Source organism: Xiphophorus hellerii, chromosome 11 (genome assembly GCF_003331165.1).
Source record: "Xiphophorus hellerii strain 12219 chromosome 11, Xiphophorus_hellerii-4.1, whole genome shotgun sequence".
Lineage (NCBI taxonomy): Eukaryota > Metazoa > Chordata > Actinopteri > Cyprinodontiformes > Poeciliidae > Xiphophorus > Xiphophorus hellerii.
Genome location: NC_045682.1, coordinates 19,523,922 through 19,542,340, shown reverse-complemented (window position 1 = coordinate 19,542,340; position 18,419 = coordinate 19,523,922). Strand labels below are relative to the sequence as shown.

At 38.0% G+C, this 18,419-nt stretch overlaps 1 protein-coding gene across 1 annotated transcript in view; it reads right to left on the bottom strand.

Annotated features, from left to right (window-relative positions):
• med13a (mediator complex subunit 13a) overlaps window positions 1–16,281 on the bottom strand; it is a 98,494-nt gene extending 82,213 nt beyond the window's left edge. Inside the window, exon 1 of the mRNA XM_032576368.1 lies at window positions 15,627–16,281. Coding sequence (XP_032432259.1) covers window positions 15,627–15,692 — 66 coding nt within the window. The 5' untranslated portion in view covers window positions 15,693–16,281. The remainder of the gene's footprint in view (window positions 1–15,626) is intronic.
• Window positions 16,282–18,419: the final 2,138 nt, after the last annotated feature.

The window sequence follows — 18,419 nt, the reverse complement described above, 5'->3', positions numbered from 1 at the left end:
TTGTTAGAAAATTTGTTATTGTTATATGTCACGGTAACAAATTTTGGCTGGAAGATACATGGCCTCAGATGAACGATTATATTGCGATGAACGATTATATCGTCATTTTCACAACAATTTCCAAGTAATACGCTGAAAGTGGCATAATAAACATGAACATTTATTGCTGGAACTGGAAGACTTTTCTTTTTATTTAAATATCCAAAATAAATAAAACACAACAACCAAAAAGAGTGAATGTATTAGAAATAAACACCACACACAACCAAAAGCATAAATGAAACAGATTAGGATGTTTTTTGTGAATAAAACAGGCCAGTTACTTATCGGATTGATACCGATATGTTAAAAACCGTCCGATGTCGATTTATCGTGCATTCCTAGTAAAATGACTCTTTACTAATTAGATACATTCTTAAGGTAAGTGGATGCGGTCTTTAATTTAGTAGCATCAAACTAAATGGGACTGAAGGAAAAGGAATGGCAAACTTTTCAGATATTTCATTATCCAAAGTAAAAATAAGAACTATGTATAAGGACTTATGTTGGCTAAGTGAATAAAAATAAATAAAGAAAAAACTTTTTTATAAAATTTTTTTTTACTGCTATAATGCAAGGCCAGACTTTAGAAAGGGCTTACAGGGGCAGTCTCCCAGAGCCTCAAGTTTTGGGGGCGGCCCACAGATATTAATGTTCTAAGTTTTTTTTTTATTAATTTAAAAACAAACATTGTTCTTTGTATGAAATTCATAGGCCCAAATTATGTGAGTTGTATTGTATTAGATTTTTTATGAACATAATATTCAAGGGTTTGAAAACTATAGCGTTACAGTAGATTTCTTTGGGAACAACATCAGCCAGGGGACGTATTAACCATCCTGCTGATGTACAGGACTACCTATTATTTGCATTGATAAATTAAGTTTTCATTAGTGGATAGGGACCCTAAAGTCTCCAGCTCAGGGGCCCAAATCCTTGTCAATCCTGCCCTGCTATATCGTGACGAAAGTTCAGGAGTTTCAAGGAATTCACGAAGGCAATGTATTTGGAAGATTTTGTTCAGGACTGTTTAGGAGTTTAGGAATACAAGGAACAGAATGTTCAAAACACAGCATGATGAAGTAGTTCTGCTTCGTATAGTTTCACTGCTTTTAATCCATATTATTGCCGATTGCTGGCTGTGGTGGAGTCTGCTTTTATGCAGAGAACCCAGAGGAGAAATCCTCGCAGGCACTAAATCACCAGCAGGGTTATTAAGTGTTAAAACAGGAACATTGCGCCCCGCTGCTGGCTCGGGCTGCTGCTTATCAACCCATGTTTACCTAAACACACGTAACACATGCCCGCTACCTTAGAACACAAATGCGATGCCTTATAGGCACTCACATGCGTTCCCTGCCGGCGTTCGTGGGCCTCGATTTATCCTTGTAGGCATTTCAACTAATCCGCAACAACACGGTCTGTTCATTACCCAGCCGTTTAGTCCTGCTTCGTTCGGGCAGACTGAGAGAGCCTTCCCGCCGTATATTCAACCAATTAATCCATTACAATGCAGGGGGATACCTTAACTCAAGTTCAGACGCATCGAGCGTGGAAAAGTGATTACTCGTGGTTGTGGCGAAGCAGTGGTCTTTCGCCTGAGTAGGGATAAGCTGGGAAATTTGTGGTGGAGGTGTACGCTGTTTGTCATCAAGCTGGACCTAAGGTGGCCCTGAGAAACAAGTTGATAGTGATAGCAACAAACTTCCTGGTCTATTTTAAAGCCTAGTCTCGTCTCCCCAATCACCATAATTAAGGCGTTTTGAAATAAGAAACCTTAAAAAATAAATAAAAAAAGGTCTTATCTCTGGTAACAGAAAGCTGAAGGATTTACTCTAATTTAAAAGATGTGAGCTGAAGAAAAAAAAGAAAGAACATTTTAAATAGAGAAGCACAAAGCAATCAGATGGTTTCGGCTTGATCGGCGTCTTAAGAGGCGAAAACTCAAAAATCGACTCGTTTTTTGATCATTAAACACACCATGCCGTGTCGCACAGAGAACACTCTTGGGTGTGGAAACTGTTATCGACTGAAGAACCCAAAATTTGCAGTTTTCAATATCAGTTTCATGTTTAAGAAGAAAGTCGGAAGAGACAAATTTGAAAGGCAAACATATTTCCTCCGACATGTCAGCATATGTATGTTCAGGCTGTTTATTCTTTATTGTGATAAAATATAAATTCTATTTAAAGATGTTTTTAAAAAAAGCTGTCCATATTATTGGGATTGTTATTTTCTCCAGTTTTTTTTTCATCGGCAGCATCAATAAACTTGAACATACAATTTGGCAGTTACTGTGTCTAGTTTAGTGATACAAAATCCCACGTATATGGCAGGTGTCCTAAAGAAATGCATTTCAATGGTTTTTCAAGAGCAGTGTTTGTGGATATATGATTGCAGTGAGAGCCACTTAAAGTTACCTAAAAAATAAGTAATAACCAGCTCTTAATGTCACTTTATTCATTACCACAATTGTAGCACGAAATGTTGTGATAAAATTTTAAGTCCATATCGCCAACCCCTACTTTCTGCAAATAACAGAAAAGCTGAACAGAGGGCAGAAAAGGCTTTATTTTACTATTTTGAGTTTTCAAACACGCTGCATTTGGAAATGATGGCAGGATTTGGTTGTACCCCTGTTAAACTAAGAATCTAGATTCCCTAGGAAAGTTGCTTCCCCCGCTGGTGTTGCAAATTGACAACTGCTGGTAGGAGGAGGCGATAAAGACTTAAAATATCCCAATATTTTGTGGAATTTATTGTGAAAATGACAAAAGCAACAATAAGAAAAAGTGTCTTTGCCATCTTTTTTAAGTAACAGTATGATTCACTGCATGACACAGAAATGAAAGCCCCAGAAAGACAAAGACTGCTCTTAAAATACCAGCTGCACTTGCGCAGAGAAGTGTGATTTTTATCACTAAGCTACTAACTGTAACTGAATTTAATCATGTTTTTCAATTTGCAGGTATTTGTTGCTGCTCCCATGGAACCAACAGTGGAGAAAATTGCAAAGATAAAAAAATTCAATACAATCTAGTTTTATGGAGTTTTCAAATATCATTAACTGGAATTCATCATTATGCGAGTAAATCTAAATTCTTTTCATGTAAAAATATTCACAATAGCAAAAAAAATTACAAATGCCCAATCCTTGAGAAAAATTACCAATAATAAACCATTTTTATGCCATTAGATTAATAACATAGATTTTAACACAATCACTTTTGTTTGTTGTTTTTTTTTTTTGTCTTGTTTTGTTTTTTTCATGCAAAAGTCCTGAGGCGTAACCTTTGTATTTGTATGTCTCTGGTACATCTGTAAATCTGATGAACAAGCGACATGCATGAACAGCGATGGACACTGAAGCCTTGTCCCACTGGAGGTTAATGTTTGCTAAAAAATAAAAGATTATATATATTTTTTTAAATGATCTGACTGAACACTGAAAAGACTATTGCATGCTCAAGTTCTGCTAAAAGGAATTGACCTATCAGCGAAGCTATTCAAGCCTAAAATAGAATCTCAATGTTAAACACGGTGCAGCAACACAGACGTCCCCGATGCCAACGTCAGTCCACATTTCTAAAGAAGGATTCCTTCAAATTAGTTCCATGAACGATCAGAGGTTGCTGAAACACTTGAAAGCTGAATGGATATAATCTTACTTTGTTCTAATCTGATGGTAGAATAACCTAAATATAGATTAAAAACAAACAAAAAAAATCTTTGTTGTTGAGCTCATCTGTCTGTTTTTTCAATAATATGGCAGCAACATTTTTTGAAATTCAAATTTTGTCAGCGTATAGTTTTCGATTAATTACAGACCCTGCGATTAACTCTGTTGAAAAAACATGTCATCGAGTCCCACCACTAATTTGATAAAAACACTACTTGCTGTTTTTCAGAATTATTTTGTGGATCAGAAGCGGAAAGGCTCAAGGGAATCCCCAAAGAGAATGCTACTTTTGCTGTTCTCGCAGTATTAACCACTCACATAAGATGCTAAAACTAGTTTAAAATGTAAACCACTGCCATCCTTTGGCCATTATAAAACATTAGTACAAATGTGTATTACCGCTCCTCATCTCCCGTGACTACTGCTAAGATTAAAAAGAAAAAAAGAACAACCTCTCATTACACGGAGGCCAGCACAAAACGGATTTGGAATGCAGTTTCTAAATCTTGTCAAAATAATTGACAAAAACACTTAATGACAAGTCAGAGGTTTACAAAAATTGGTGGCCAGAAAATTCTGATCGACGCATCTCTAATTGTTTTTTCGCTTCTTTCTACCAAACACTAACTAAACGTTGATCACAAAAAGGAAAACCTCTAAACACATCACAACAGCGATGGTGTTCTGTCAACCACCTTCCACACGTCGCTGTCGTACACATCAATCTTCACCAGAAAGATGTCAGAACTTTGATTCAGCTGCTCTACTTTATGCATCAAACAAAACAAAGCAAATGTTTGCTTTGTACCCAACACCAGCAACACAGAAAAATTTTTTTAAAATCTAAGTCAGGTTGCAATATATTCTTGTTTCATATATGAACACACCATAATTACACTACATGCATCAAAACGTGATCTCTGATGAGCGACCAGACTTCCTGAGGAATTCTAAAAATGCTGCCTACTCTGGGGGTTCAAACAGCCGAAGCGAGGCCTGAGTGCGATGGCAGCGGTGCAGTGAGCGGTTGGGCCCCGCTCTTTCCTGCTGGAGTGCGAGAAGCACCACTTTACACCTGCGCCGCGCTCGGAAACATCTGTGCTCACAATGGAAAGGGAGGGTGGAAACAACGGTTAACTGTGAAACCAGATCGCAAGCGGTGGAGACCGGCAATTAGAAGGTGAGCACCCCGTGTCGTCTTCACCACCACGTCCAGACCTCCTCTGTGTGTGTGTTTTATCTTATGGTAGGCTTTTTGTTCTTCCTCTCGCAAAAATTGGTTTTTACACTTGTATGTGCTGCTCAGGTGGGGGTGGGGGGATGCAGGAATCTAACAGTTGCAGAAGCCCTGAAAAAATAAAACAAAAAACTAACATTTAAATAGGAGTTTCGGTTTGCGCTTTCACTACTGCAGCCATTTTCGCTCTTATAAGAGCTAGAATTCATTACACACAAAGTCCCTCTATTTCTGTTTCCATACAATTATGAGTTTTGAGCCATAAATTGTTCTCATACGACGATGATTAAGCGTATTAAACAGCCGAAGTTACTGACGTAGAGAAATTGCCAGAAAGATACCGCTTTCCCGTTGCTCTTACAGGTCAGATCTAAATTGCAGTGAACAAAAGTGGATACAGATAGAGGGTAATTGCTTGACATTAAAGGATAATAAAAAAAAGCTCTTCTCGTATTTATATAGAAGATTAAAGGCCCCACCAGACAAACACTATGTCCTATAGTGAGTTCTTGCGTGTAAAAATGTTCAAGTGCATATCCACTGCAAACTCAATCTGAACTATTTGAGAACAGCAATTAAACTGCAGAAAAATGTTAAAAGGGGGTCTTAAAATAATGTCTAAAGGGAAGTTATTGGCTTAGAATAAAAAAAATAAAAAAGAAAGAAAGGGGAAAAAAAGAGCAAAAAAAAGAGAGTGGATTTATTGAAATCTGCATGTTTTATTTAAAGAAAAGTACAGCTGAGTAGGGAATTTATTCCATAATTTATTTTGAACTCGATGTCAGATTTTATTTGGTAAATCTTTACACACTATAGATCAGAGGCAGATCAGATGAAAAACATTTAGTGCAACGCAACTGGCTGCAGGCTACTGGAGCAACTGGTCACTTTAATGCAAATGCTTCCACTTCTTTAAACTATACCTATAAATGTATGGCTTTCTAACTATTAGGGGGATATGAAGTTAAAAGTTTTATCACAATATTTTGTGGTGCTATTGTGATAATGATATGTGGCGATCAGGACTTTTTGTTGCTTTATTTTTTTTTAAGGTTTTGTTGGCTGTAGTGGCCTTTATTTGAAAGTAGTTTGACAGGAAAGACGGTAATGAGAGAGAGGGAAGACAAGCGGCAAATGTAGCCAGGCCGGGAATCGAACCTGCGACCACCACCACGAGGACTAAAGCCTTAATACGTGGGTTGTGCTTTGCCCCTGCGCCACCACAGCACCCTGTTGCTTAATTTTTAGGGTAACTATACTGCTCAAAAAAATAAAGGGAACACTTTAAGTGTTAAACACCTGTTTAAGTGTTCCCTTTATTTTTTTGAGCAGTGTATATGGCTGCCACTTTGTGTCACAGCAATAATAGCCCCACAAACACAGTTGCTTGAAAAACATCCCTTTTTGTCATACGTCTCTTAAGGACACCAGTCACACAAAGAAGCGTGATTTATATCACTTAACTGTAAATTGTAACTGGATTTAATCATGTTTTGTAATTCATTGATGCTTTCATTGAACAAAAATGGGATAAACTTGTAAAACTAACAATGCCAACAACAGTTTCTTACCATGATAAGAAACGTATCACGAGAAACGATAAGCGATACAATAAACGGTTTAATGAGGAGCAGTAAAAGTTAACAACTGATGGTGTCTTCCAGGAAAGTCATCAGACTGTTACACAGCAACAGTCTTCAGTCAGAGGCCTCTTGAGATTTGTTGTGAGACTGACTGCTACTGGAAATTGTTCCTGACCAGAGCGAGTCTTTGACGATACTTAACTTTTAAATCCTAACTTTTAAGAGGTATAATGTATAATACTAAATATGGAGCACTAGGAAGTTCCCAAAGCACAATAAAACTCAGTGTTTTAACAGTAACAATATGCACGTTTGTTGTTTTTGGAAACAGAAATGCAGCAATTATTCCCTCTGTCGTTAAAATAACATAACGCAGAAATTACTAGTTTTGATAATGCTATGTATAATAAGTTATTTATCATATGAATTCTGATATACTTAAAAAGAAAATAAAGGGGGAAACATATTTAAATTTGGAATATTTCAACAGAATATTCTACATTTTTTGTTGTTCTCGGCCAAATTTGTCTTGCAATCTATGGAAAAGCTCCTTTCAGCCAGCTGAACAGCAGTGTGCAGCAACAGGTGTGGATAGAATCAGCCCTCCACCTCTCTTTGCTCCAAACAGCAGAAGAAAACTCTCTCTGCACACCATTAAAAATGACTTCAACATTTTAAAACAACGTTTTTGCGGTTTGGGAACGGCAACTTTTTTTTTTCTTCCCCCAAACCTTAGCATACCTCCTCCTGGCCAGTAATCAGCCCATCTCTCCGCATTATGCGGTCGGAGTTTCTCTCCTCTCAGTTTATTGACATGAAAACAACTGGTATCCACTTACAGAACTTACAGAAAGAGAGAGAGAGGGAGAGATTAGTTTTTGTTTTATTTAAGTTCAACTTCAAATGTATTTTCTGCAAAAGCTGCACCTAGATCATTACAAACATCTGAACATTTACAGTTTAGATAAAGACGTTAAAAAAAAAAAATGGCTACACTGTACTAAGCTCTGTCAACACTGACATTTAAACTCAGTGTTGAAGTTCCTCCGGTTTGCAGCCACCTGTTGCTGTCTAGCTGTCTGCTGCCGTTGCTCACCACCTCCGCTGGATTTTTTGCTTTGTTGACCTTCCTTTCTGTATAAAAGTATGCAACTGTACATATTTTTTTCCTTTATCTAAAAATCTACATGTTAAAAATCTACTTTCTGAAGTGTACCATTTTTAATGGCACATCTAATTTAAAATCCTTTAAGCTAGTGGCAAGGCACTTCAATATAAATCAAAACAATAACAAAAATGTTAAGCAGTTTAATGTGCCGTGCTGCTCCTGTCAGACACCAACAAGCTGCCTGTAATTATCCCCAGTTTTTACAGTGCGACAAAACGCATGAGTCAAGCAGAGAGAAAACACAAACAAACAAACAAAAAAAAACAAAAACTGATCAAACACAGTGGTAACCTGAGTTTGACCCAGTTCATTGCAGGGATTTAGCCGCTGTCGTAGCTAAAATACTGATTAGTGCTGCAGCCACAGCTGCTGCTGCTCGGCTGTTAACTTACAGGAGCAGCAGGCCGCTCTCCTCGTCTTACGTTACAGCTCTGGCCATGACTTTTTTTTAATTATTATTATTTTATTTGCGGTGTGTGTGACAGTTTCTGGTGTTACCAGGACTAGCGCATCTGTCCTGCGGCTGTTCTTGAATGAAGTCACCTGAACGCGCAACAAGTTGTTCCTACTTTGTAACAAAAAAAAAAAACACTTTTCCAGCTCTACACTTTGGAGATAAAATTAATACAGAAGATAATTTCAACTCGCCATTGTATGATATCATTTATTACTGTTATGAATAACGTCACGTGATTCTACGTTCTACAGGAGGGACAAGTGAAGTACAAGATAGCAAAATTTTATGTTTTTAAAGGTCTCTCTCACACACACACACGCACACGCATACACACCCTATACACTTGACTGGTTCAAAAAAGTTACACAAAAAAAAATCTCTGAAAAATGTTCTAACCAAGTGTTCCAGCATTTAGCAAAAAAAAAAAAAAAATTTAGGTAATTCTAACTGACCTAAAACAAGAGAAGCTTGGTCTGATTCAGACAAATATGAAAACATTTTTTTTACTTTAAAATTTTTGGTTTAAACTTTAAACGTCGCTTTGCAAATTTAGGTTTTTAATTGGAGGTGCACCGATTGCAGTTTTCTGTCCGATCGCTGATTACCGATCTTTAAAAAGCCTGACCTGCCGATTCCGATTTTGGTCGATACTATTTTATTTTTTTATCTGAAATGTTGCTAAATATAGCAAGAAAGTCTTTGATTTGGCAGCAGTGGGGTGACTACTGTTATGTGCAAATATGCAGACATGACCTGGTGAGCAGGGCTGTAAGTCAAACCTCCTTCATAGCAAAAATAAAAGATGACAGTGGTTGATATTTAGACCTTTGCCGAGGTAGACAAGATCAGCTTCACACGTCAGTACCGCCGATCACCGATATCCAATATTAAGGAAATTGGGGTCAATTTATCAATACACCCTATTTTTAAATTAAGTCAGATAGCACTTTATTACAAAAATGTCCAATCTCAATGTCTAATACTTTTAAAGGCTTAATACAGAAAGCAAGCACCAACCTTGAAACCACCTACTTGAAATTCAAGCATTTTCAAGTATTTCAAGCACCAGTACAAACCCTGTACGGACCACAAGCACTTCATTAGAAACGAAATGGATGGATGGACGCACAAGAAAACTTCTCAAGTTATGCACAAGCACCATAAAGTTGACCAAGCTCAGCACGCGAGTTTTTCCTCCTCACAGGATCTATTAAATCTGTGAGGATGTTGTGATGACGTAGATGTTCAGGATCTTAACATAAATGTCCAACATTTGGTAAGCAATGCTGGATACACAACAAAAAGAAAAAAAAATGTTACCACATATTTTCTACGTTGGTTTCTAGTGAAAAATCTTGGTACACTTGAAGTGAAACTAAACTAGCTTACTGGTACAAGCAACTTACTGGTACAAGATATGGGAGCTTGTTTAAAGTCAAAAGTTCCCTAATATTGTTTTTTATCAATGTTAAGGAATTTTCTTGCTGAAAAGTTGCTTGTAAGCTAGTTTTTATCTCATTTCTCAATTGTACTAGTTTGCACTGGAATCTAGACCAAAAGAAATTCTTGGAAAGCTTTTGTGTTTTTACAGTGTAGTGGCTCCATTCGGTTTGACGCTCATCCGACTGGACGTACAGGGAGTCTGTTGAAGTAGAAGTGTCTGTACCTGCTGTAAGAATTAGCAAATCTCCTCCTAAGTCATTTTTAATGAAATTTGTTCTCCTCTTCCAAGACTAAGCTATTTAAGCATGAAGCCAGGTAAAATGTTACCACATGTTACTGTGGAAAGACTGAAAGTTTGTCTTCACAGTCTCCCACCACGAAGTGTACACAGCGATAATTCCGTCAGGGGTTTGTGTGGCATCGAGTGCGTCATAAAAACGTTGGCTGAACAAGAGCGCCAAAAGCCTGTCGATATCTAAGGAAAGACGTTCCACGACTAGAAATGTAAAACGAAGAAATCAGCTGTTAATCAGAACCGACCTGACCAGTCGAAAGGTTTCATTGTCCAGTGAAACTACCATAAGGAAAAACGAGGTTGTCCAACGATAAAACTAAACGTTATTACTGAGTGAAGAAGAGTCGACGTGAGCTACATCCATGTGTTGTTGAGGTTTTGGATATCAGGGGAAGCACTTTAAATACATAAAAAAGCAGCAAGATGGAGAAGTCCATTCAAATTCAATTTAAAAACACTTCATTTATCCTTAAGGGAAATTAAAAGTTGCAGCTCATATCACCATTGAACCTTCAGAGTCATTCTGGAATATGATGCTGTGGACAGGAAGGATTTTTGCTAGTAGTCAGTCTTGCAACGAATCTGAAGAAGCCTCTGACTGAAGACTGTTGCTGTATGACAGCCCAATTTCCAGACAGTGGAGACGATATTCCACAGTAGCATGTGTAGTGGATGACGCCATCGGTTGTTAGAAAGCACTGCTAATCCGCCTCATTTGCTTTTGTCACTCCTCTGGCTCTCTGTCAGAGCGTGTGGTTAGAAAGCCGAGTAGAGACACGACGGAGTCGGGGATTTGATCCTTGTCCATTGTGACAGATGGAAGATATTATTTGAACTTCCTCCATCTCCTTTTCAACTCCTCTTGGATTTGGGGGTCATAGTTCAGGTATTATTTGAATTTCTGAGATGCTAATTAGCTGATCCCAGTTGTAAAAAAAAAAAAATACTTTGTTGCCACAAAAAAAAAAAGCAAAAATCCTTCCAGCTGCACAGGATCCAACATCAGAGGGAATAATTGTCGCAACATGTAATGCCTCAACCAAAAAAAAAAAGTTCTAAACAGAAAGAACCAACATGCTGCCACCAAGAACGATATAATTCTAATAACATCATCTGCAATTCATGACAGCAGAGATGCTCAGATCCAGGAATTTTCTGATCCGAACGAGATACAGTATATGTGCCGATACCAATATTGCTGTTACCCCTGCGATTTGTTCATATATGTTAAATCCTATTTATATCTACAAGGTCAGTAATTACATAATAAACCTCAACAAACTGTCTTTCTATCAGGATAAACTCTGATTTCAAATGTTGGATCTGAAAAGTACCGCATAAACAACGTAAAAAACGCTTGGATCTGTGACCCATTTTGTCATAAATTATGCTGAGATTTGAACTGTTGGCCAGATGGATACCGGTTCGGATGAGACTAGATTGGGACCCAAATTCTCTAGAATGTATGCAAACATTATTATTATTATTATTTATTGTTTGTTAGCAGAGCAAGCAAAAGCTAACTTAAAAATACAAACTTTGATCACTGTGCTTTAAAAAGTGACAAAATCTTGTCTTACAGTACTCTACGCTCACAGAGAAGTGTGACGTCTCTTTTCCAAACATAAATATGGTTACTCAGTTAGGGAGGCTAGAAAACCTGCTTCATAATGCTGTATTTTATATTTTTAAAGAGAAACTAGAATTGGTTGAAATTGTTCCCAGTAGGTCAAAGTAAGGGAGGACATTTATTGTATCGTTTATCATTTATTGTGATAAATTTCTTATACAAATTGTGATTTATCATCGTCACAATACATTCCAATTAATGAATGCAATTATTGTGAACACTTATTTACATGACTGCTGTCCAAAAGAGGCGCGTTATAATTTTTTTCAAGAGCATCATTTTGTGGAGTTGATATCTGTGTCGTGAAGTCACATTCTTACATAAAGTTACCTAAAAAAGAAGTGATAAATTGTTCTTTTCATTTTTGTTGTCATCACAATAGTACCACGAAATATCATGATGAAAATTTTAAAGTCCATCTCCCCCACCAATAGGTCAAAGGTTTACAAACTGTAGTCTGCTTGGTGCATCTCTATTTAAGTCAACCTGTTGCTTTTATCTGTTACAGGTGAGTTTCTTCCAATTTTATGCACACACACAAAAAAACACAAATTCTAGATCAAAGTGTCCTTAAATCCCCTTGAGATCAAAACGGAAAAAAATAAAATAAAATAGACAGCATGCCAAAACTCTGCACCCAAAGATAGCTTTGCCGTCTGCAGTTGCGCTGTTTGTACTTTCTAAATAAATTAGTTACAGACTGTGTGTAAAAAAATATATATATATATACGGAGTGCCAAAGATTCCTGAGTATTTCCTTCCAACAGCCCTGCTTCCCAGGCTGTGCGCATGAGTGTACCTCAGACATTTCCAGCCCTGTGAATCAACATGGCGTTCCTTCCTGCTCGTTTCTTACTAAATACTCAGGTATGTAGAGCAACTGCTCGGGAGAAGCGTCCCGGGCGGAGTGGCCAGCTCCAGTAGCGGGGAGTTTTAGATTTCATAACGCCAGAGCCAGGAATCACGCTGGTGCATTAGCCGGGATTGTGAGGCCGAAGCCGCTGGATAGAGAGAGGGGAGAAGTTTTCCTGAGGTGACGCACACTTTATAACTTGGCGGGGTCACGACCTCTAGTATTCTGCCAACTAGCTTACCTTCCCCTCTGGCAACATCGGGTTCTGGGTCTGAATAGGGAACACTGTGTTCAAGCAGCTGCCTTTTCAAGATGCAAGACAACAGGTGAGGCTGGTCAAATCATGTCACAGATGCTCCTCTCCTACCAAGTTTCTTTTTCCTGCCTATTTACCTTTCCAGCCCAAGTAAGCTTGTCTTGAAGCAAACCTGAAACTAGCAGGTGCTTTGGCATTTTTCTTTTTGAAAGTGATGCAAATTCCCTCCCGTATTCGATGATTTCAATCAATTAAATGTAGAAGAGAGCCGCTAAAGGTCTCACAGGTGCACCTGAGGACACACCTGGAGTTAGTTCTCATGGTCTTACTTGCAATAATAAGAATATAACTGCACCAACAGCTTCACACCATCCACTTAAGAACGGGGGGGGGGGGGAGTAAACTACCACAATGTGTTCACATTCTTTTTGCCATAAAACCACAAAGTGGACTCTGTTGAGCAAGTGAGTCATAACAGCAATAGTGTTATGCTTAGTCTCAGCATGCAGGGAAAGAGAAAGAGGGGGAAAAAAAAAAACGTTAGCCAGCCGGGCGACCAGCCTCCGTCGTGTCCGTGGCGTCGTAGCCAACGCTGCCTTCAAGTGAGGTCGTAAACGTTATAATTACGAGCTCGGCGCAGCGCGGTCCGGAGCCAGCGGGAGCGGCGCTGAGGGGAGAGAGTGGGAATTTTCTGCAGGAAAATGTTACCTTCAGGAGGGCGGACGGCGGACGGCTTCGGAAGCGGCTAAACGCAGGGTGGCGTTTCGGCAGTGTTGTTATTTTGAATTAGTTTAATGTCAGCATTAGTAATGAGGCATTTCCCTGCTCACGTCTTCCCCCCCTTTTGATTTCGCTGGCAGAGCTCTGCATATGTAATCTGTGCAGTCTGCACAGCACAAGAGGGACTGCAACAGGACAAAAAAAAACTTACTTTTCTCCCCCTCCACTCCTGCAGCATTTAGTCACTTTATTTTCCAATGAAATTTTATATCAAATGTTAAAGTTGCGGACATTAAACTGACGGCTACCATAAATGTACGAGTTTCTCATAATATTGAGATGGTGTTGCAGCAATTACACAAAAAAAGCAAAAATTATTCATACTGCTGCTAAAATAGCATTTGTTGTTACATTTATAATAATATATATTATAATAATATATATTACCCTTTGATTTTAACACAAAAAAAATGAAAGAAGCGCCTGTTTTGAGCCCAGTGTCTGACCTGAACAATTTCCGGGTCATATCTGCTGCAAGCCAGCTGACCGGCAAGGCGCAGCAGGTGTTCATGACTCTGTTTTACACAAACTCCTGACACTTTGAGCTGGCATTTCATCAAAAGAACTTCAAACTAAAAAGCGTAGCGATCAGCTTTTCCGTGGTTGAATCGGATTTTCTCACAGGCCTGCTTTTCTTAAAAAAATAAAACATTTAAAAATTAAATCTGCAGCTGGTTTGGTGTTTTTGATTCAACAGAACATGAATTACAGGATTATCCCAATTTTTGGAAGAAAACATACCGTATCATCATCTGATTTTCAATTATCTCAAAAAAAAAATGCATACATAGACTAAAGAAATTATGGGAGAACTTAAGTTTTTTTGCATGTAATAATGCAGATTCTTATCTGTTGGAGTCGGGCTGTTGCATCTGCACTTTAAAATGTAACAACAGTGGAAACTGTCAGCTATTTTTTTTCCAACTTTAACCTTTTTAAAGGTTGTTAAAACTTCTGCACCATAACCAGCGTACAGTTAAACCTGTTGACAAGCTAATTAACTGCAACAACAAACACCCCCCCCCACACACACACTGTTTTCCTGATCATCTGGCCAGAGGACGGACTGTAAACAGGCCCACTAGGTTTGCTGCTGTGGCTAAGAATATGGAGCAGGCAGGCACTGTTTGTCTCAAATGGGACTTAAATAATATCGGAGATCTCCGACCGCAGCTATATAGGGTGATGTTAACCAGCCACAACTGGCAACACAATCACATTAAGAAACATCCAGATGAAAGGCGGGATAAGTTTCTTTGCAACAGAGAGGCATGCTGCTACCTTTCTTCTTTTTTTTTTTTTTTTGGTTTGTTTGTTTGTACTGCCAGGGGTTCTGATTGCCAACCATTATATAATCAGCCTGTGCCCTAGTTGGTGCTGATACCAGAATATGAAGTCCAAGCAGATTAAGGCACAACCAAATAAATAAAAAAACACACATAAGCAACAAAAACTACGTTACATGTTTTTTTTGTTTGTTTGTTCTTTTTTTACAATAACATAAAGTGTGAAAAACTTTCGAGGAAAAAACAAAAGAAGAAGAAGAGAAGGCTTTTAAAGAGGGGCGGGCTTGTCTGGACAAGCTGTGCAGTGACACCCGCTAGTTCATTCGGGAGGTGTCAGCATTAAACATAAACAGTAGCCCTATCTAGCAGCGACTGCTCAAAGGTCTGGCAGTTTCCAACTCAAAGCTGCTCAGCGAAGTGCATCAAGTGTTTGGATTGCGGCTCCCCGCTTGATAAAACATAGTGGAAATGCGAGGAAAACCAGATAGTAGCAGGTTAATAATAAACAAGGCGCCGAGGCGAACGGGAGAAAGTGCAGCGACATCATTACTGAGAGGTTTGTAGTAGTACGGAAGGAGGTGAAAAAAGCATCGTTTTCCATCCCTTGTGGAAAACTAAATGTTAAATGAGATGTAGTAACACAAGCTTTAGCTCTCAAGGAGGGTGAGAGTTTTGTTTACGAGCAGTAACCCTTGAACAGAAAGTTAACGCCAACTGACAGGTCATTGAAGCCAGCTGATAAAGTGTTAAAAATCATTTTCATTTAAAGTAAAATAACCCTGTCGTCTACTAATGTCAGCTTTGACAGGGCCTTAAGCCTGGCTAAGCTACTATCAACTGATGCCTCTGTGGCTAACGTTAGCATAGCCCCCTTCAGCTAGTTAAAAATGGCTCCTTTCCTTTAGTTTTAAATCTCTTACCAGACAGAATAGATTGGAATGGCAATCCTCCAAGCTGGCCCCGTTCGGTACGAAACAAGAACTCATCCTTCTTCACTGCGAGATCCAACTCTCCATCGTTTTCACGTCCAGGGGAAATTAAAAAACAATTAGCCTCTGTGTGTTTTCTGTGCAAGCCTAATCAGCGAGAAATATTTTTCTGTAACATTTGGCTGGAGGAGTTAATTCAACAAACAACCTTCCGACTGCAGTTTCCTCCGCCAGAGATAAAAAAAAAAAAAAAAAAAGAAGCGGATAAAAGAGACAATGCCGTCCCTACGCCGACATCCCAAAAGTACGCCGTAAAACCATGTTCAAAAGAGCGTAAAAATGTTCATAAAACAAAAAGGAAAGGAGAGCAAAGAAGCAACTCTCCCCCTCCCCCTTAGCCCTAAAACGGTCTCCGCTTTAAAAAAAAATAAAAAATAAAATAAAATAAAAACCCCTCGTCTCACTCTTCCATCGCTAAATTTATCCAAAAAATGAAATACATCCTGGCGAAACGTCTCGAAATTTGGCACCGGCCTACGTTTCAGCAAAGATTTTGATCATTATTAGAGCCTCGGTTCCTGTTGGTTTCCATTTGAATTCATGGATTCCTTTCTTTAATGGCGGCCACAGGGACAACTCTGCCTTCCACAGCCTATTGGCTCATTCGTGGTCAGAGCTTCGTCAAGCTAGCAGCGCGTCCACGGAGACACCTCGCACACAGAACGACGTTTCCGCCAAAGTAAAAGCTAGTTTTACAGTTTCATTAGAAACATTTAGTGGACAATTTTGACATAAAGCTTTTAATAAATAAAAGAGAAGCAAAGACATTTCTCCCGCTCTGCTACTGTCTTATATTTAAGATGTCTTTTGTCCCTTTAGCTTACCAGAACGTCCTCCATATTTTCCTCATAAAGCACTGCATCTTGTCAACATATATTCTTCACATTTGTCTGTTCTTTTCTCTGTGTTGGAACCTTCAGTTTAGTCATAAATTATTATTATTATTATTATTATTATTATTATTATTATTATTATTATTATTGTTATTATTATTATTATTATTAGTATCAGATAAACAGAAGAAAATACAGTGTCATGCAGTGGAGAAAATCAGGTGTACCAGCAGAAGAAGGTAAATGAAAGCCTGCAGTCATTACAAATTATGGCAGACATCACATTATAAGCATACAGTTATTAAAAATAAATAAGATCTCAGATTAGTTGCAACTCAGTAGCATAATTTAAATCAAACTGAATTAATGAATATAATAATTATTAGTATTATTACTATTGTTACTGTTATTGTAACCCTTTCTTTTTAGTCATAACAGCAGTATGGTTGCTGTTATTACCATTTGTAGTTTAAGTTAATAACATCCATCGATCCATCCATTTTCAAACACCCTTGTCCCTTAGAGGTGTCGGGAGGGCTGCTGGTGCCTATCTCCAGCTAACGTTCCGGGCGAGAGGCGGGGGTCACCCTGGACAGGTCGCCAGTCTGTCGCAGGGCAACACAGAAACAGACAGGACACACAACCATGCACACACACACTCACACCTAGGGAGAATTTAGAGAGACCAATTAACCTAACTGTCATGTTTTTGGACTGTGGGAGGAAGCCGGAGTACCCGGAGAGGACCCACGCATGCTAAGTTAATAACATTACATAGTTTACTTGGTGAAATTTATTATTAGTATTAATAATAATAATAATAATAATAATAATAATAATAACAACCATAATAATAATAATTATTATATAACAATAATTGTTGTTATAATTATTATTATTAACAACAATAATAACTTATTGTTATAATTATAACTACATTAATAATAATAATAATTATTATTATTAATAATAATAATAATTATTATTATTATTATTGTTATTGTTATTAATGATTATATTAGGCATAATATAAATCAGTTCTGTTCATCTAATGTGTACAAAAAGACAATTAAGGCTTAAGTTAAGTTATATTACCTGTGAACTACAGTTTGTCTTATTTTGACAGCTCAGATCCAGACTTTCTTGGGTTAGTATTGCTGTCTTGACTTTGTCGCGGTCATGAGGGCTGTAATAACACAAGACTGATAGGTATTGCCGCTGGGCCAGCGCAAGTGGCGCTACTGAGCAACAGATTTTTTTTCTTTTCTTTTTTTCCCCCTGCTATGATCAAATCCTATACAGTAAACTTGCTCACTTACACAGTGCACCACCTAGCGCATGCCATGTTTCACTTACATTTAAAATGTTCACAGATTGTGCATTGATGCGCCCTTTGTTATCCTTTTCTGTAATAAAATAGATCCATTCATCCGTGAGGTGTCTGAATACGGTGAAGAATTGAGTAAATGTTAAATTTCCTAGAACTACAACAATGAAACAAGCAAGTATTAGAGATAATGAGTTGGGTTAGAGGGGGGGTATGCTCAACACATGATCAACTTAGGAGATGAGATGGCCATATTAGCAACACTACAAGATAGATGAGCGCTGGTGCAGTGTGTTTTAAAGCATGAATAATACAATATACCAATATCTCTCTAAATATGGACTAAATATTATACTTTACACTGACTTTGATGCGGTCTCATTCCTTTAAAGCCTCATGTATTGTATTTAAAGAGGAGTACAGTAGTGAATTAAATCAAAGTACATTTTGTTTATAATTGATTTAAATTTGATTATGTTCCAAAAAAGAAAAGGCGCATCGTCACCAGTCATTTCAACAGGTTCACATTGATTGTTTTGCTATTAAAATGTTTCTTGCTCCCTG